General features: G+C 41.0%; 1 protein-coding gene across 1 annotated transcript in view; it reads right to left on the reverse strand.

The window, feature by feature from the left end:
• The window catches only part of GLG1 (golgi glycoprotein 1), a 159,253-nt gene that overhangs the window by 47,069 nt on the left and 91,103 nt on the right, over positions 1 to 21,081 (reverse strand). Inside the window, exons 3-5 of the mRNA XM_073015573.1 lie at positions 12,843 to 12,929; positions 7,612 to 7,827; positions 858 to 1,061 (exon numbers count right to left, since the gene is read on the reverse strand). Of these exons, the coding sequence (XP_072871674.1) occupies positions 858 to 1,061; positions 7,612 to 7,827; positions 12,843 to 12,929 (507 nt within the window). The remainder of the gene's footprint in view (positions 1 to 857; positions 1,062 to 7,611; positions 7,828 to 12,842; positions 12,930 to 21,081) is intronic.

Consider the following 21,081-nt stretch of genomic DNA (forward strand, 5'->3'; position numbering starts at 1 on the left):
TGCTACACTGGAACCAATTTCATCTTCCATTTCTGTGGCTTTTCTACATGTGAGGTTTCTTGATGGCTTATTTTATGTTAGAATAGAGTATTAAAAAATATTTAAGTCACAGTGGCTCGTGTCTATAATTGTAGTACTTTCAGAGACAGAGGTAGGAGGACAATCTGAGGCCAGGGTTTCAAGACCAGTCTGGGCAATGTAGCAAGGCCCCATCTCTACAAAATTTTTTTTTTTAGATGGAGTCTGGCTCTGTCGCCCAGGCTGCAGTGCAGTGGCCGGATCTCAGCTCACTGCAAGCTCCGCCTCCCGGGTTTACGCCATTCTCCTGCCTCAGCCTCCCGAGTAGCTGGGACTACAGGCGCCCGCCACCTCGCCCGGCTAGTTTTTTTGTATTTTTTAGTAGAGACGGGGTTTCACCGTGTTTGCCAGGATGGTCTCGATCTCCTGACCTCATGATCCGCCCGTCTCAGCCTCCCAAAGTGCTGGGATTACAGGCTTGAGCCACCGCGCCTGGCCCAAAAATTTTTTTAAAAAATTGGCCAGGCAAGATGGTGCTTTCCTATGGTCTTAGCTACTTGGGAGGCTGAGGCAGAAGAACTGCTTGCACCCAGAGTTGGAGGCTGCAGTGAGCCATGATCACACCACTGCACACCAGCCTGGGCAACACAGTAAGACCCTGTCTCAAAAATTAGGGAGGCTGAGCTGGGAGGATTGCTTGAGGTCAGAAGCTCGTGATCAGCCTGGGCAACATAGTGAGACTCAGTCTCTCAAAAAACAACAAAATTAAATTAATTAAAACAAAATTATATATGTGTAAAAATAAAAGGAAGAAAAGAATAGTTTCTGAGCTGACTCACATTTTCACAAAAACGCTCCCGATCGTCTCGGCAAGCAAAATATAAATGCCGGTCTAAGTGAAAGTCATCCGATGACAGTTCAGCTACCCGGAGAATGGCTTTCTTGCAGAGTTCAGAAACTTGAATCTTGGGTTCTCTTTCTTCTGCTTCTTTCACCAGGCCTTTCTCCAAGCATGATACCACCTCACCTTGTGAATGTGCATCCTAAAATAGCGAGGATATTAATATTTTAAAACTTTCACCACATGGGTTTCAAATAAACAACATTTGGCTAAACACACACACACACACCCCCACACACAGAGTAATAAATTCCCACCATAGAGTTGGCTTATTAACGTTCTGCTGAGAAATCAGGTAAGAACCAACCACACTGTGGAAGTTAAAGAAAATGCTCTCAATAATCTTCAGTTAGAATATAATGCTTGCATGCTACAAATGGAAACAGAGATCCTAGGAAGTTTAAGTGTTATAGTTTAGCTAGCACTAGAAATAAGAACCTGAACTTTAAAAAATTTAAAATGTCAAAAATTCATAAGAAACACAACAGGGCCAGGTGCGGTGGCTCACGCCTGTAATTCCAGCACTTTGGAAGGCCGAGGCGGGTGGATCACCTGAGGTAAGGAGTTCGAGACCAGCCTGGCCAACATGGTGAAACCCCATCTCTACTAAAAATACAAAAAATTAGCCGGGCACAGTGCTGGGTGCCTGTAATCCCAGCCAGTCGGGAGGCGGAGGCAGGAGAATCACTTAAACCTGGGAGGCAGAGGTTGCAGTGAGCCGAGATCGTGCCACTGTACTCCAGCCTGGGTGACAAGAGAGAAAACAGAGAAACTCTGTCTCAAAAAAAACCAAAAAACCAAAAAAACAAAAAACAAAAAACCCACATCAGCTCAAAGTTCTGGTCATAGTTCAATACTGAAATTACACTGCCGAAATCTCCAGGCATTTCCCAAATAACAGTGCTTTCAGTCAAGTTAAAAACCAACAAACCACAAAATCCACTAAGAAGCTAGAGACCTTCTTTCTCCTTTTCCTACTCTGTAGTGTCCACAAACATCCCAATATATAATCTGTTGTTAAATACTCAACTGGATGTTTTGGATTTATCTTAATGGGATTTAACAAGATTACCACTGTTTACACAAAATGCTTTTGAGAGTTTTCTTAAAAACCATCCAATTATCTTTAATTGTACATTTCATCATCCCCATGGCAACCACAAACATTCATTCATGCAAAATATGAGACAGTTCCCCTAAATATTTTCTATTCAAGAGTCCTAATCTATACTTATAAGATATGCTTCAACAATTTAAGGTATAACCACTAATAGAGCAAACCAAAGCACCTTAAAATATAGTGCTATCAGCCCAGCGCGGTGGCTCACACCTGTAATCCCAGCACTTTAGGAGGCCAAGGTAGGCAGATCACGAGGTCAAGAGTTCAAGACCAGTCTGGCCAACATAGTGAAACCCTGCCTCTACTAAAAATACAAAAAATTAGCCGGGTATGGTGGTGTGCACCTGTAATCCCAGCTACTTGGGAAGTTGAGGCAGGAGAACTGCTTGAACCCAGGAGGTGGAGGTTGCAGTGAGCTGAGATTGCACCATTGCACTCCAGCCTGGGGGACAGTGTGAGGCTCTGTCTCAAAAAAATAATAATAATAAAATAAAATAAAATATATATAGTGCTATCACTTATTTATACACATGCACTCAAAATCTTGTTATAATAAAATACATATCTATGAAATAATCTACATACAATAATAAGATTATGGCCAGGAGTGATGGCTCATGCCTATAATCCCAGCACTTTGGGAGGCCGAGGTGGGCAGATTATCTGAGGTCAGGATTTCGAGACCAGCCTGGCCAGTGTGGTGAAACCCTGTCGCTACCAAAAATACAAAAAACAGCTGGGTGTGGTGACACCCACCTATAACCCCAGCTACTCAGGAACCTGAGGTGAGAGAACTGCTTGAACCTGGGAGGCGGAGGTTGCAGTGAGCTGAGTTAGCGCCACTGCACTCCAGCCTAGACAACAAGAATGAACTCTGTCTCAGGCCAAAAAAAAAAAAAAAAAAAAGATTCCTAAAACCAAGTAGGGTAACACCTACTTCAGACAAAATTTCAAATCAACCAGAGAATGTATTTTTTTCTATTTTAATAGGATTTGTCTATAGCACCTTAATTTCCAAGGGTTTCCACGAAAGCTTTCATGTTATCTCCTGACACACATATGAGGAAAGGACACAGCTCTGATATCTACTGTGGACATGAATGAACAGAGGCTCAGAGGAGTTAACTAACTCATTTGAGTTGTAGAACATAAAGTGTCTAGCTAACAGTCCTTCATTTATTTATCTAGAGCTGGGGTTAATGTGGGTGAGTGGGTGGAGCCTACTCCTACCCACTCACCCACAAAAAACTCCTAAACACCTACAAAAAACTCCTAAAACTTGTTTTTTTGGCTGTTATTGTTTAGTTTTTATTTTTATTTATTTTTTTAAGAGACAGGGTCTTGCTCTTTCACCCAAGCTGGAGAACAGTGAAGGGATCATAGCTCACTGCAGTCCCAAGCTCCTGGGCTCAAGTGATCCTCCTGCCTCAGCCTCCCAAGCAGCTGGGACTAGAGGCACGTACCACCACACCCAACTATGGAATACTGTGTTTCTTACTGTACCTTTCCTATGTTTATATGTACTTATATACACAAATACTATAATTGTGTTATAAATGTCTCTAGTATTTCAGAATAGCCACATGCTGTACAGGTTTGTAGCCTAGGAGCAATAGGCTATACTACATAGCCTAGGTGTGTAGTAGGCTATACCACCTAGGTGTGTGTAGTGTCCTCCATGATACTCACGCAGTGATAAACTCGCCTAACAACACATTTCTCAGAACGTGTCCTGGTATCCTTGTTGTATCCTCATCGATAAACAACGTGTGACTGTATGTGACTACACTGTTATTAGGTCATAACAATACTTCTACTAGATGTTTCCATTCATTGTAACTTTCAGATAAATACTTTTTTCAAATAAGGGTATTTCAGGAGTTCCTCAGAGTCTCTGAGCTTTTAGTGTACCCCATTTGAGTTTATAATGAAATGCATACAAATATTTGACAACAAAGACTGCATGGTTAGTTACCAAACATGAATTAAAGTGGGGTGAACTACACACCTGCATATTATGAGAAAATAAGTTCATTTAGGTTTAAAAAGTTATTAATACACAGGCTTGGCATAGGAGTAATAAATTATTCTATAAATGAATTTACAATAATTTTTTGTTAACTTTATTGTGGTAGAAAAACATCTGCCTAAAATCTACTGCCAATGCCTTGATCTGTTTTTAGAAGTCTGATAGGCAGTATTTTTTCTTCCCCATATTCAGTGTCCTTTAACAACAATGACCCCCACCAAAAAAAAAAAAAAAAAAAAAAAACCAGCCTACAACAGATGCTAACACTAATCTCTAAATAGTACGCGAGAACTCGGTTTTTTATCTCTGCTATAAACCATTCTCTATTTCAATCCTTCCGCTGTCTTCTGTAATCTACCTCACTAGATAAAGGAAAAAGGGATATCAGAATTACTCAAATTAACTGGTTAAAGGAGGAAATAATAAATGAAATAATAAATAATAAATGATACAGCTACTGAGAGAGAAAAGCATAAAAGTACTAATACTGTGGCACATGTCCGCAATTAAGTTCCTCTGTTGGAAGTCACAGTCTTTTTCTTCAGATGATGTAAATCATTTATACCTTTACTTTTGGAAATCTGCCCTTTTATTTTGACAAAATGTATTATTATAGAAAATTCTAAAGGCTTTATTAATATATCTTCTCTGTTCTAAAATTTATATTAACATTTGAAAAAATCATAGTTTTGAAATAATGACATTTATGTGTTCATACAAAGGCAAGGTACAAACAGATTAACCATGACTTCTCTCCTCGGACTTTTGGAGGACGTCAGGTCAAAGCCATTCATAGAAGAGTTTCAAGCTTCAGTGGCAGCAAATTTGAAACTGACAAGCCTGTTGTTTTCGCTGCTTTATTAATTTTCAGGATAATTTTTCTATCTAAATAACTGGCTTCAGAAAAGCAAACTACGGTGTTTAGAAAAGGCAGAGAAGAGCTGAGAACATGCCTCCCTCTTTTTTAAACTTGGCTGTAGTACAGAGTGAATGATATAGGAAGGAAGGTGTTTTTTCAGAAGTTCAGGTGTGAGTCCATCTCACTGTCCCCAAAATACAAGAAAGCCTTTGATGCTGGCGTAGTGATCTGGTATAAACTGAAATTTCACCCAATTGGTAGGCATATTGAAAGATTAAATGACAAGAGTATCATTTCTATCTTTGGTCCAAAGAAACAATTTTTGTTATTTTATCTAAGCTGAATAAACAATCCTGTCGTGCCTTCTGGCTCCAGCAGTACTATTTTCTGCAATCGTTTCAGTAACTACAGACTTAGTAACTCATACATGCAGGTGACAATTCAGAGAGCTAGAAGGAGGCTAGTTGGCTGCTACCTTGGTAGTTACCAGGCAAGAACTACTCCACGGAGGGACTGAAACGCTTGGCTTTACTGCATGGAGCACTCATCAAGAGGGTGAAAAAGCCTTATGGCTTATTTCTGAAAAGAATGTTTGGAACACTGGAGATTTTAAAAGGAGTCAGGTTTGGAATTGGATACAATTTTCAACATCCTAAATAAAGTCAGAGGAACTTCCTGAATCATCAGAGTGACTTAAGTGCTTTTGTGCCATTTTGAGAGTCTGCTGGGAAGGAAAACACTGCGTTCTTTATTAAAGCTGCCCTTTCTTTATTTGCCTGAAAGATTTATGCCAAGCTCACAGAGTTTTTCAAAACCAACTCAGCGGTACACTCTGATAAGGGACCAGGCCCTGTGCTGATATTAAGGAAAGGGCATCAGGTCTTTGGTGACACCCAGACAATATGCAGAAAGAAACCCTTCATTTGAACTGTGTACTCAGTTCCAGGATCCTAACACCATGTCCCTTTTGTCAGTGATAGACGCCTGCCAACCATGAACAAATAGAGGGCAAAGGGACAAATGGCTTTTATTTTCCATCATATTTCCTGAACAGCAGATTAATGAGCAGCAGCAGCAATTAATAGCTGATGCCAGAGGTCTCAGGCTCCCTCTCCCCCTGGCATCCATTATTTTTCAGGAGTTTTTTTCATTTTTGCTGAGCAAACAAATTCAGAGTAAACCTGGCCAAATCTCTATTGTGACTTTCTGTTCAGCAGACTAAGTACAAAAATAAGATCAGATATAAATGTGGAAGGAGAAACTAGCTAGGTAGTTATTTTCTTTCCTGTCTTTACTAAAATCAGTTGTTCTGAGATGAAGATTAATAATATATCACATTTAGAGAGGACTTTTCTTCCAACCAACTAGAAGTACTTTCACATATCTTAAAATTTTCCAACATTTTATAGATGGACAGCAGTACGCTAAGGAATTTTTTTTTTGAGGAGTCTCGCTCTGTCTCCCAGGCTGGAGAGCAGTGGCGCCATCTGGGCTCACTGCAAGCTCTACCTCCCGGGTTCATGTCATTCTTCCGCCTCGGCCTCCCAAGTAGCTGGGACTACAGGTGCCTGCCACCACGCCCAGCTAACTTTTTTTTTTTTTGGATTTTTAGTAGAGATGGGGTTTTGCCATGTTAGCCAGGATGGTCTTGATCTCCTGACCTTGTGATCCACCCGCCTCGGGCTCCCAAAGTGTTGGGATTACAGGCGTGAGCCCCCGCACCCGGCCAGTAATTTTTTTTATACTAACAGTGGGATATAAGCAGAGAAAGATTATTGAACTCAGTTGGGACCAGTGGTTCATGCCTGTAATTCCAGCACTTTGGGAGGCCGAGGCGGGTGGATCACTTGAGGTCAGGAGTTCAAGATCAGCCTGGCCGACATGGTGAAACCCCATCTCTACTAAAAACACAAAAATTGCCCAGGCACGGTGGCTCACACCTGTAATCCCAGCACTTTGGAAGGCCGACATGGGCAGATCACGAGGTCAGGATATCGAGACCATCCTGGCTAACATGGTGAAACCCTGTCTCTACTAAAAATACAAAAATTAGCTGGGCGCGGTGGCAGGTGCCTGTAGTCCCAGCTACATGGGAGGCTGAGGCAGGAGAATGGCGTGAACCCGGGAGGCAGAGCTTGCAGCGAGTGGAGATCACGCCACTGCATTCCAGCCTGGGCGACAGAGAGAGACTCCATCTCAAAAAACAAAAATTAGCCGGGGGTGGTGGTGCATGCCTATAGTTCCAGCTACTCGGGAGGCTGAGGCTGGAGAATCACTTGAACCCAGGAGGCTGAGGCTGCAGTGAGCTGACATCCCACCACTGTACTCCAGCCTGGGCAACAGAGGGAGACTCTGTCTCAAAAAAAAAAGATTAGAGAACTCAGGTCTCTCATTTGCCAGAGGCACATTATAGGTAACCAGCAGCTGGTCAAATATTGTGACTATAACACCACTCTTTGCAGGTATTAATTCCTCTGCTTCCCACACAGTACTGAAATATTTTGCTACAAACACATGAAATACACTGTGAACCAGCCTTAGCTCTTAGGGCTGTCTGGACAAGCTTCTTTAATTTCAACTTAAGGTCACTCGAGTCCTAAATTTTTCCCATGTCAGTTATACAAAGCTTTTCATACACTGAATTTTTAAGACCACTTTGTTGAAGCTAATGTAGTATTAGATACCTTTTCTCCAAGCCGAATACTGCCACATTTCAGAATGTTGATGTCATTTTTGCAGTCATCCATGAAGCCACAGATTAAACGGTAATCACTAAAAATGATGGCCGTCATTTTGGTAATGTACTGGTGACACTGATACTCAGTGATGTTGCCTCGGTGATCCACCAAGCAGGAAACCATGTAACCTTTTCCAACTGGTTCATCAGCACATTCTTTAATCTGCTCAAAATAAAGTAGCTCTTTTACCAAAGTGTTCCATGCTTGTATCAAACAAAATTTATGAAACAGAAAAATGTCTGATATTTTCCTGTTGATTTCCTAATTCTTTACTTGAGAGAAAAAAAGAAAAATGCTTAGAAATATATCCAAGGAGAACATTTAGGAATATATTCATTTTAAAGAAAAATAGCGTGTCATCCCTACTCAGACTATTGTGCCTTCTAGAAAAACCTGATTAATGTGTTTTGCAAAAAATACCTACATATCCAAATGCTTAGGTAATGCTCACTTCTAAATGCAGTGAAAAGAGCTGTTAACATCTACAGCTTTGGCATGGTCCTGTGGAAGTCCCTGTGACCATGCAAAGAATGTAGGGGACAGCAAGGGGATGAATCTGGGGAGGAAGGTCTGACAAACAGGTGCAGAAGTGAAGCCCAGCTGCACACCCCAAGCCAAGCTACACAGAAAACTACTGTTGTTAGGTAAACCTAAGGGCCAAGGAGAGACAGGAGGCAAGGTGTAATATTGCTTATTGACATGATATTATTATTATTATTATTACTATTTATCTTTTGAGATGGAGACTTACTCTGTCGCCCAGGCTGGAGTGGAGTGACATGATCTCGGCTCACTGTAACCTCTGGCTCCCAGGTTCAAGTGATTCTCCTGCCTCAGCCTCCTAAGTAGCTGGGATTATAGGAGCTCGTCCCCATGCCAGGCTAATTTTTGTTATTTTTAGTAGAGATGGGGTTTTGCCATGTTGGCCAGGCTGGTCTCAAACTCCTGACCTCAGGTGACCCGCCCACCTTGGCCTCCCAAAGTGTTGGGGTTACAAGCGTGAGCCACTGCACCTGGCCTACCTCTTGACATGACATTAATGTGTTCTAAATTAACGATGGATTGAACATGTGTTTTTGAAATCAGTAGAATCCAAACTTAACCACTATGGTCTGGGACAGAAACATGTTTAAAATAATGTTCAGTGTAGTTTTGCATGGTGATGGTTCCTGCAAAGTACATTCCAAACCACAAAATGCTAATAAAGCAAACTAGCCCTAAAATGCTGAAACTCAGGCAAAAGTAAACCCTACTAATAGAATTATAAGCTTAAATTATAAAACAGAGAAGGGTGTTTGGAAAAGAGCCTACTGCATTTGGGGAAATTAAGACAAACTGAAGTGGCAATTCTGACAAGAGGAAGGAGTTAAATGGGAATGTTTATTTTGAATATAAACAAGAAACAGTATTTTATTTGTACTTTGAAACCAATAGAGACCATTCTCCCCATTAAGCTATTTATCACAAGCATGCCCATAGGGCAAAACAAACACAATCTCCTCTTCCAAAAGGTGCTGGATGAAGGACACGCTACAGACGAATTATCCTATAGGCAACAGGTTCTCTCCACCTCTAACTCCAGTATCAAATCCAGATCACGTAAATAACTCAGTTCAAAAAAGAAAGTTGGTTTACTTTTAAAGGGGCAAACTTGAGAATTTAGTAAATAGTCTCACACTGGTTTCAGAGACAGCAGAGATTTTCAACAGTCAAGATGAATGAAATTCTTTCAGTTTAACCCCAAGTAAATTTTTTTGATGCCGAAAAAGAGGGCCATGGCCAGGCGCGGTGGTTCACGTCTGTAATCCCAGGGCTTTGGAAGGCCAAGGGGGGTGGATCACTTGAAGTTGGGAGTTTGAGACCAGCCTGGCCAACATGGCGAAACCCTGTCTCTACTAAAAATACAAAAATTGGCCAGGCGCGGTGGCTCATGCCTGTAATCCTATCACTTTGGGAGGCTGAGGCGGGACTGCCTGAGCTCAGTTCAAGACCAGCCTGCGCAACACAGTGAAAGCTCGTCTCTAATAAAATACAAAAAATTAGCCAGGTGTGGCGGCATGCACATGTATTTCCACCTACTTGGGAGGTTGAGGCAGGAGAACTGCTAGAACCCAGGAGGCGGAGGTTGCAGCGAACTGAGATCGAGCCATTGCACTCCAGCCTGGGTGCTACAGCGAGACTCCTTCCCTAAATAAACAAAAAAACTCCCAAAATTAGCTGAATGTGGTGGTATGCATCTGTAGTCCCAGCTACTTGGGAGGCTGAGGCAGGAGAACAGCTTGAACCCAGGAGGTGGAGGTTACAGTGAGCCAAGATTGCACCACTGCACTTCAGCCTGGGTGACAATGAGAGACTCCATCTCAAAAAAAGAAAGAAAGAAAGAAAGAAAGAAAGAGGACCAGGACTGTATTCCCTGGAAAATATTTTTTTTTTGCCCAACAAAACAGAGTTAAGTTTGAAAAGTGAAAGGAGGAACAGATGCTTGAAAATTCCAGCACCTGTAATTCAGCCATAGAAAAATAGTAGATAAAAAATAAGACTAGTGGCAGACACCCACTTAATGAAACAGAGAAACATTTTTGCAGGCCCTAATATTGGGCAACCAAAAGTTTTAAAACATCTCAAGAGGCCAGGCATGGTGGCTCACACCTGTAATCCTAGCACTTTGGGAGGCTGAGGCGGCTGGATCACGAGGTCAGGAGATAGAGACCATTCTGGCTAACATGGTGAAACCCCGTCTCTACCAAAAAATACAAAAAAAAAAAATTAGCCAGGCATGGTGGTGGGCACCTGTAGTCCCGGCTACTAGGGAGGCTGAGGCAGGAGAATGGCGTGAACTCGGGAGGCAGAGCTTGCAGTGAGCTGAGATCACACCACTGCACTCCAGCCTGGGCGACAGAGCGAGACTCCTCAAAAAAACAAAACAAAACAAAAACACAAGAAAAACCAAGAGCACTTTTGAACTGTGGCCTCAATAAGAAACTAAATGTAAATTTTAGCTTCAATCACTTGAGATTTTACTGAAACACAGAGATGTGGTACCTACTCATATTTCAGCTCACTATCCACTACAACAGGGCGTGGTGTTTGAATGAGAAGTTTGCAAGTTTCTTCATTCTGCTGGATAGCACTTTTTCCTTCTATCTTACTAATCTTCTAAGATGAATAGCAAAAAAGGGGCACTAAATCATCATCAACATATTTAAGAATAGGAGTAAACTCTGAAGTGGCTGGGGAGCAGATTGAAAAGGTACCATTAGAAAAATGCTGCAGTCACTCTATTTTTTGACTGCAGCCAGGAGGCAAGGAGGCAGGATTTAGCTCAATCTTGGAGATTAAGTTTGGTTTGTATTAATAGTTTGCAGGTATTCTTGTGATGTTGTTTTTCTCCCTGGAAGTAGGATTCCAAAATTAAGAAAGATGATAGAAGGAAAATATAGAATGAAATGTTTTGCTGGCAACTGTGTTCTTCCTGATATTTAATTTCCCTGACTCCAGTATCATCTTCCTGTGGGAGGGAGAAGTGTCCTTGTTAATGCTAATCTTTTACAAAACCAGAACACCCCAAAAGGTCACAGACAACCATCGTGATATACACATTATATGGAAGCCAGTCTAATGCAAATAGTGAAATTATTCTAGTGAATATGTATATACTCAACTAAATTTCCCTGGGCCAAACTGGTACGTATTTAATGGGACACAAAATGGGGCAAAACAAACGTGTGTGTATGTGTGTATATGTATCTCTCCCAATGTGTCCTTTTAAAAAAATTACTTATGGCTGGGCACAGTGGCTCATGCCTATAATCCCAGCACTTTGGGAGACTGAGGCAGGTGAATCACCTGAGGTCAGGAGTTCGAGACCAGTCTGTCCAACACGGCAAAACCTGTCTCTACTAAAATACAAAAATTAGCCAGGCCTGGTGGCATGTGCCTGTAATCCCAGCTATTTGGGAGGCTGAGGCAGGAGAATTGCTTGAGCCCAGGAGACAAAGGTTGCAGTGAGCCAAGGTGGCACCACTGCACTCCAGCACAGGCGACACAGCAAGACTCCATCTCAAAAACAAAAAAATATATACTTATAATTGTATAGTATCACAATATAGAGGGAAAATACAAACATTTAAAGTTCAATCCTGGGAATAATTTCTTTGTTAGTATTTAGTTTTGTTATTAAGCAAACATCTTTGCCCTTGATATTTTAAACTTAGAGGTTTAGTCCTATAGCTAGCTATGGGAGTTTGAGATGCAGAATATTAAAGCTAGGAGCTAAAGATAAAATTTTCAAAGATATGCCTTTCTGCTCAGAAGCCCCAGGGTAAATATGAGGGGTCACTGCTTTAAAAGAATAAAACGTAACTGATCTAGAATTAGAAAGTTTGAGAAAACAGGTTTTACGAGACCCCATAATGACACAAGGAACACAGGCTGATGGCTTATCTGGATGAGACAGGGTCTTCCTTAAGAGCTCTGAAGAATGTGGCCCTGACTTGATTCATCAATGGGGCCAGCTTGAGGACAAATTAATATGGTGTGAGATCTATGACTGCTAATTCTGGGGTGGAAAAATAGCAACTGTTTTCTCTGTGATTCTCATATTTCAGTATACAGAAACTCTGGCTTTCTGGAGTTTCTATTACTGATTAAAAAAAAAAAACCCTATTAAAAAAAGAAATTTAAAGTACCACTATTTTCACTAATATTATTTGTTGTTTACACTGGGCCAAGATAAACAATTTTAAAAATCTTAACCTTTTTAACACTAACTCCTATTATTTGAAGTATATATCTCTGTGGTTCAACTGATCCAACTGCATAGCCAAAACAGGAATGCTGAGAGACCTCTTGTAACCATGCCGATAAGCTTCAGACACAGCAAGCTGTCCAATGTGTGAGAGTAGCACTGATACCTCAGCACTTTTACTTGTTTGGAGACCAATAGAACCTGATTTCCAACTTCCTCAATCAATAGTATCCTAATGTAAGCGTAGGTGGATGTTAACAAAAAGAATCTAATTATACCCCCCAACTTCCTAACTTTCAACCAAGGCAGATGTGAATTCTAAGAAAAGTAATGTAACTGAGTCATTCTTCTCATAAGGGATGGTCTGGTCAACAGATGTAATTTTATCCTCTCAGCCATTAGATATCTACAAAATTCTTTCACAACTTACCTCTGTTATAGTAGATTTGCAAACCTCTCTGGCCACAGATTCAAATTTGGGATCTGTAGTTAGGTTCAGCTTATAATTCCACAACAACTAGATATGAGAGGAAAAATAAAACAAAACAAAGACAAACTCCAGTTAGAACAGTATGAAATTTATTATCAATGTTACTTTAAATGACAAAAGCCAATTACAGTGTCAGACAACGCATATTCACATCAGATAACAAACAAAGTAGGATAAAATGCCATCACATTCCTAGATAAAAGGAAAAAAATGCAAGCCAAATAAAACGATGACTATTCAGATATCTTTGTCGTTTTTACTAAAGGACAATTTTTTTTTTTTTTTTTTTTTTGAGATGGAGTTTCGCTCTTGTTGCCCAGGCTGGAGTGAAATGGCATGATCTTGGCTCACTGCAACCTCCACCTCTCGGGTTCAAGCGATTCTCCTGCCTCAGCCTCCCAAGTAGCTGGGATTACAGGCATGCGCCACCATGCCTGGCTAATTTTGTATTTTTAGTAGAGATGGGGTTTCTCCATGTCAGTCAGGCTCGTCTTGAACTCCGGACCTCAGGTGATCCACCTGCCTTGGCCTCCCAAAGTGCTGGCATTACAGCAGTGAGTCACTGTGCCCAGCCCATAAGGTCCACTTTATACAACTGTTTTAACACATCTTACACCAGAAAATATCTAAAGCCTATTCTTATTCACAGATAACGACTAAATATTACTTTATCTTAGAAGCTTCCATAAAAAGATTTTGATAAGTGATCCAATTTCTGAAAAGCAGCAAAAATGAGCCTTTAAATTGTTTAGCTGGAGAGACAGAGCAGAGACTCTGGATGATGTAGAACATGAAGACATACGTATATATTTATTTTTGGAGGTGGATACATTCCTCTCTGACTGCTATACACTCCAAGATGAAAAAATACAGTCATCATTCACTGATTCAGTTAAAAATCTGCCTGGCAAGGCATTTCACAGATAGACTATTAGAGGAAACAAGCAAATGTTTACTGAGTACGTACTATGTTCCAGACACAGTGTTAGGTACTGGTGGATAAAACATAAGGAGAAGGACAAAGACTGTCCAGTGGTAGCAACAGTCAATGGCAGGGCATATGATCAAGTAATTGGCTAATAGCATCACTGGGTACCATAGCAGTATCGGGGTGGAGTACTCCAAATTGGGGGTTGATGGGGAGTTTGGTCAGAGAAGATTTACCATAGAAAATGCTAAGATGAAACCTGAAAGGCTAGCAGCAGTTAGCCAGATTCAAGGGTAGGGAGAAGACTTTTTTTTGGCAGATGATACCGCATCCCTGCAAGCAAGGGGCGGAGGGAACCGGAAGTCCAATGGAGGACTGATCCAGTAGCCGCAAGCCAGGCCAGATCAGAAAGCCTTTGTAAGCCATGGCTGAACTTCAAGCCAAGAATAACAGGAAGTCGCAGAAGACAAAGTAGGGGGTGACACGATCAGATCTGCTTTTTAGAAGGAGGACAGAGGCACATAAAAAGTACATTAGGAATGACATGGAAGCATGCAGTTAATTCTGTATGAGTGCTGAGGAAGATCTGAAGAAAATACAAAGGATGGGTAGGATTTCTTCTCCTCCCTCCTCAAAAACAAAAACATGAGTAAAAGCTCTATCTCTCAGCTACCATCAATAACTGAGTTTTTAGGCCGGGCGTGGTGGCTCACGCCTGTAATGGCAGCACTTTGGGAGGCCAAGGTGGGTGGATCACCTAAGGTCAGGAGTTCAAGACTGGCCTAGCTAACTGGCGAAACCCAGTCTCTATTAAAAATACAAAAATTAGCCAGGCATGGTGGTGCACGCCTGTAATCCCAGCTACTCTGGAGGCTAAGGCAGGAGAATAACTTGAACCTTTAAAAAAAAAAAAAAAAAAAAAAAAAGGAAAGAAAAGCTTTCTGGTATCTCAAAAACTTAGGACAAACAGAAACAAAATCCAGAAAAATTAAAACTACAAGCAGAGTATTTCCTTACTTTATCTAATGCAAAGTCAGATGTCCTACAATTGAGCTAGAAATAGATTTTCTCCCAACAGACGTTTAGATAACCATTTAAATTTTTTGAACGTTTTTACCTTTCAGTTTGAAAACTTACTTGTTCTGACAGGCATAAATTTCCTTATGAACAAGTCTCTTCCCTAATAACCATGACAGTATTGTCAAATGCTAAACATTTTACTGTATCTCATCTTTTTTTGTTCATTTCAAATTGAGATAAAATTCATATACCATAAAATTTACCTCTCTAAAGTGTACAATTTTGTGGTTTTTTACTATATTCACAAGGATGGACAACAACCATCATTGCCTAATTATAAAACATTATCACCTCAAACAGAAACCCATACCCATTCTGTCATACCTTATCCTCTCTACCCTCATTTTCTGGCAACCATTAATCTACTTTCTGGTCTTTTATTTCTTTTTTTTTTTCCCCAGACATAATCTTGTTCTGTCACCCAGGCTGGAGTGCAGTGGTGCGATCTCGACTCACTGAAGCCTCCGCCTGGGTGACAGAATGAGAATCCATGTCAAAAAAAAAACATTATTTTTGCTTAGGCTGGAGTACAGTGGTGTGATCTCGGCTCACTGCAACCTCCGCCTCCTGGGTTCAAGCGATACTCCTGTCTCAGTTTCCCTACTAGCTGGGATTACACGCGTGCGCCACCACGCCCGGCTACAGTTTTGTATTTTTAGTAGAGACAGGATTTCACCATGTTGGCCAGGATGGTCTCGATTTCCTGACCTTGTGATCTGCTGGCCTCAGCCTCCCAAAGTGCTGGGATTACAGGCGTGAGCCACCGCGCCTGGCCTCAAATCTTAAGATATTCATCCATGAATATCTATCTGTTCACCCATCCCAAACATGTAATGAGTAGCTACTATAATCTGGACATTCTTCTAGGTAATGGGGATAAGAAAGGTGAAGGAAGGAAAAAAAAAAAAGGCCACTCTCTCAGCACTTCAAGAAGCTCAACCACAGTAGGACAAAAGAAGGAAGAGTCAGGTTGGAAAGAAAATAAACAATAAAAATATAGTGTGATAAATGTGATTAATAAGCATGCAGGAGATTTTACAGAATACAAAGAAAGAACACATTTCAGTGAGTGGTAAGAGGAGGGACAGGGAGTCTTGGTAGCAGTCCAGTTATCCTGGGCTTGATCCTCAGGGATAAGAAGCAATTTGGTCAGATGAACTGATGGAGATTGGGCTTCTAAGTGTACAAAGGTAGAAAGGACACAACGAGTAAATGATAACGTATGGAAACAGAGTTCACAATAGCTGGAGTTGAAGGTATGAAAGATGAGATGGGGCGCAGGGGTCAGATCACATTGAGTATCGCAGTTCATATTAAAAGTTTTGAATCTTATCTTAAAGGAAATGGAAGGTTAATGGATAATTTTAACCAAACAATTCAAAAGATCACATCTGATTACGCTGGAGAAGGGCAGGATTTAAGGAGGTTAGTAGACCAAGAGGGAAGAACTTATTTGAATGAAAAAAGATGGGATATACCTGAGATATTTAGAATAAAGTAATTACAGGATTAGGGTGTGGGCCAGGGGGTGAAGGGAAATGTTTCCTTCAGTCAAGCTCTTTCAAAATATAGTCAGTCCACTGGCAGACACCTCCCAGTAGGGGCCGACAGACACCTCATACAGGCAGGTGCCCCTCTGGGACGAAGCTTCCAGAGGAAGAATCAGGCAGCAATATTTGCTGTTCTGTAGCCTTTGCTGGTGATACCCAGGCAAACAGGGTCTGGAGTGGACTTCCAGAAAATCCCAACAGACCCACAGCTGAGGGGCCTGTCTGTTAGAAGGAAAACTAGCAAACAGAAAGGAATAGCATCAACATCAACATCAACAAAAAGGGTATCTGCACCAAAACCCCATGCGTAGGTCACCAACATCAAAGACCAAAGGTAGATTAAACCACAAAGATGGACTGAAAACAGAGCAGAAAGGCTGAAAATTCCAAAAACCAGAATGCCTCTTCTCCTCCAAAGGAACACAACTCCTCACCTGCAAGGGAACAAAACTGGACGGAGAATGAATTTGACAAGTTGACAGAAGTAGGCTTCAGAAGGTTGGTAATAACAAACTTCTCCGAGCTAAAGGAGCATGTTCTAACCCATCAAAAGGAAGCTAAAAACCTTGAAAAAAGGTTAGACAGATAGCTAACTAGAATAACCAGTGTACAGAAGAGCTTAAATGACCTGATGGAGCTGAAAACCACAGTATGAGAACTTGGTGAAGCATACACAAGCTTCAATAGCCGACTCGATCAAGCAGAAGAAAGGATATCAGTTATTGAAGATCAAATTAATGAAATAAAGTGAGAAGACAAGATTAGAGAAAAAAGAGAGAAAAGAAACAAATAAAGCCTCCAACAAATACGGGACTATGTGAAAAGACCAAATCTACGTTTGATTGGTGTATCCGAAAGTGACAGGGAGAATGGAACCAAGTTGGAAAACAATCTGCAGGATATTATCCCAGAGAACTTCCCCAACCTAACAAGGCAGGCAATATTCAAATCCAGGAAATACAGAGAACACCACAAAGATACTCCTCAAGAAGAGCAACCCCAAGACATATAATTGTCAGATTCACCAAGGTTGAAATGAAGGCAAAAATGTTAAGGGCAGTCAGAGAGAAAGGTGGGGTTACCCACAAAGGGAAGCCCGTCAGACTAACAGTGGATCTCTCTACAGAAACCCTACAAGCCAGAAGAGAGTGGGGGCCAACATTCAACATTCTTAAAGAAAAGAATTTTCAACCCAGAATTTCATATCCAGCCAAACTAAGCTTCGTAAGTGAAGGAGAAATAAAATCCTTTGCAGACAAGCAAAATGCTGAGAAATTTTGTCACCATCAGGCCTGCCTTACAAAAACTCCTGAAGGAAGCACTAAACATGGAAAAGAACAACCAGCACCAGCCACTGCAAAAACATGCCAAATTGTAAAGACATCGACGCTATGAAGAAACTGCATCAATTAAGGGCAAAATAACCAGCTAACATCATAATGACTGGATCATATTCACACATAACAATATTAGCCTTAAATATAAATGGGTTAAATGCCCCAGTTAAAGTATACAAACTGGCAAACTGGATACTGGATAGAGTCAAAACCCATCGGTGTGCTGTATCCAGGAGACCCATCTCACATGCAAAGACACACATAGGCTCAAAATAAAGGGATGGAGGAAGATCTACCAAGCAATGGAAAACAAAAAAAGAGGAGGGGTTGCAATCGCGGTCTCTGATAAAACAGACTTTAAACCAACAAAGATCAAAAGAGACAAAAAAGGCCATTACATAATGGTAAAGGGATCAATTCAACAAGAAGAGCTAACCATCCTAAATATATATGCCCCCAATATAGGAGCACCCCCAGATTCATAAAGCAAGCCCTTAGAGACCTACAAAGAGGCTTAGACTCCCATACAATAATAATGGGAGACTTTAACACCCCGCTGTCAATATTAGACAGATCAACCAGACAGAAAATTAACAAGGATATCCAGGACTTGAACTCGACTCTGGACCAAGCAGACCTAATAGACATCTACAGAATTCTCCACTCCAAATCAACAGAATATACATTCTTCTCAGTGCCACATTGTACTTATTCTAAAATTGACCACATAATTGGAAGTAAAACACTCCTCAGCAAATGTAAAAGAACAGAAATCACAACAAACTGTCTCTCAGATCACGGTGCAATCAAATTAGAACTCAGGATTAAAAATCTCACTCAAAACCGCACAACTGGCCGGGCGCGGTGGCTCAAGCCTGTAATCCCAGCACTTTGGGAGGCCGAGACGGGCGGATCACGAGGTCAGGAGATCGAAACCATCCTGGCTAACTCGGTGAAACCCCGTCTCTACTAAAAAATACAAAAAACTGGCCGGGCGTGGTGGCGGGCGCCTGTAGTCCCAGCTACTCGGGAGGCTGAGGCAGGAGAATGGCGAGAACCCGGGAGGCGGAGCTTGCAGTGAGCTGAGATCCGGCCACTGCACTCCAGCCTGGGCGAAAGAGCGAGACTCCGTCTCAAAAAACAAACAAACAAACAAAAAAAAAACCGCACAACTACATGGAAACTGAACAACCTGCTTCTGAATGACTACTGGGTAAATAATGAAATGAAAGCAGAAATAAAGATGTTCTTTGAAACCAGTAAGAACAAAGACACAACGTACCAGAATCTCTGGGACACATTTAAAGCAGTGTGTAGAGGGAAATTTATAGCGCTAAATGCCCACAAGAGAAAGCAGGTGAGATCTAAAATCAACACCCTAACGTCACAATTAAAAGAACTAGAGAAGCAAGAGCAAACTAATTCAAAAGCTAGCAAAAGACAAGAAATAACTAAGATCAGAGCAGAACTGAAGGAGATAAGACACAAAAAACCCTTCAAAAAAAAAAAAAAAAAAAAAATCAATGAATCCAGGAGTTGTTTTTTTGAAAAGATTAACAAAATAGACCACTAGCAAGACTAATAGAGAATAATCCAATAGACGCAATACAAAATAACAAAGGGGATATCTCCATCGATTCCACAGAAATAAAAACTACCATCAGAGAATACTATAAACACCTCTATGCAAATAAACTAGAAAATCTAGAAGAAATGGATACATACACCCTCCCAAGACTAAACCAGGAAGAAGTTGAATCTCTGAATAGACCAATAACAGGTTCTGAAATTGAGGCAATTATTAACAGCATAACAACCAAAAAAAGTCCAGGACCAGACAGATTCACAGCCAAATTCTACCAGAGGTACAAAGAGGAGCTGGTACTAGCCCTTCTGAAACTATTCCGATCAATAAAAAAAGACAGAATCCTCCCTAACTCATTTTATGAGGCCATCATCATCCTGATACCAAAGCCTGGCAGAGACACAACAACAAAAGAGAATTTTAGACCAATATCCCTGATGAACATCGATGCAAAAATCCTCAATAAAATACTGGCAAACCGAATCCAGCAGCACATCAAAAAGTTTATCCACCATGATCAAGTCAGCTTCATCCCTCGGACGCAAGGCTGGTTCAACATATGCAAATCAATAAATGTAATCCATCACCTAAACAGAACCAACGACAAAAACCACATGATTATCTCAACAGATGCAGAAAAGGCCTTTGACAAAATTCAACAGCCTTTCATGCTAAAAACTCTCAATAAACTAGGTATTGATGGAACGTATGTCAACATAATAAGAGCTATTTATGACAAACCCACAGACAATATCATACTGAATGGGCAAAAACTGGAAGCATTCCCTTTGAAAACTGGCACAAGACAAGGATGCCCTCTCTCACCACTCCTATTCAACATAGTATAGGAAGTTGAGGCCAGGGCAATCAGGCAAGAGAAAGCAATAACGGGTATTCAAATAGGAAGAAAGGAAGTCAAATTGTCCCTGTTTGCAGATGACATGACTGTATATTTAGAAAACCCCATAGTCTCAGCCCAAAATCTCCTTAAGCTGACAAGAAACTTCAGGAAAGTCTCAGGATACGAAATCAACGTGCAAAAATCACAAGCATTCCTATACAGCAATAACAGAGAGCCAAATCATGAGTGAACTCCCATTTACAATTGCTACCAAGAGAATAAAATACCTAGGAACACAATTTACAAGGGATATGAAGGACCTCTTCAAGGAGAACTACAAATCACTGCTCAATAAAACAAAAGAGGACACAAACAAATGGAAAAACACTCCATGCCCATGGATAGGAAGAATCAATATTGTGAAAATGGCCTTACTGCTCAAAGTAATTTATAGAGTCAATGCCATCCCCATCAAGCTACCACTGACTTTCTTCACAGAATTGGAAAAAACAACTTTAAACTTCATATGGAACCAAAAAAGAGCCTGCAAACCCAACACAATCCTGGGCAAGAAGCACAAAGCTGGAGGTATCAAGCTACCTGACTTCACACTATACTACGAGGCTAAAGTAACCAAAACAGCATGGTACTGGTACCAAAACAGATATACAGGCCAATGGAACAGAATGGACTCCTCACAAATAACACCACACATCTACCACCTTCTGATCTTTGACAAACCTGACACACACAAGCAATGGGGAAAAGATTCCCTATTTAATAAATGGTGTTGGGAAAACTGGCTAGCCATATGCAGAAAATGGAAACTGGACCCCTTCCTTATACCTTATACAAAAA

This window comes from Chlorocebus sabaeus, chromosome 5 (genome assembly GCF_047675955.1).
Source record: "Chlorocebus sabaeus isolate Y175 chromosome 5, mChlSab1.0.hap1, whole genome shotgun sequence".
NCBI lineage: Eukaryota > Metazoa > Chordata > Mammalia > Primates > Cercopithecidae > Chlorocebus > Chlorocebus sabaeus.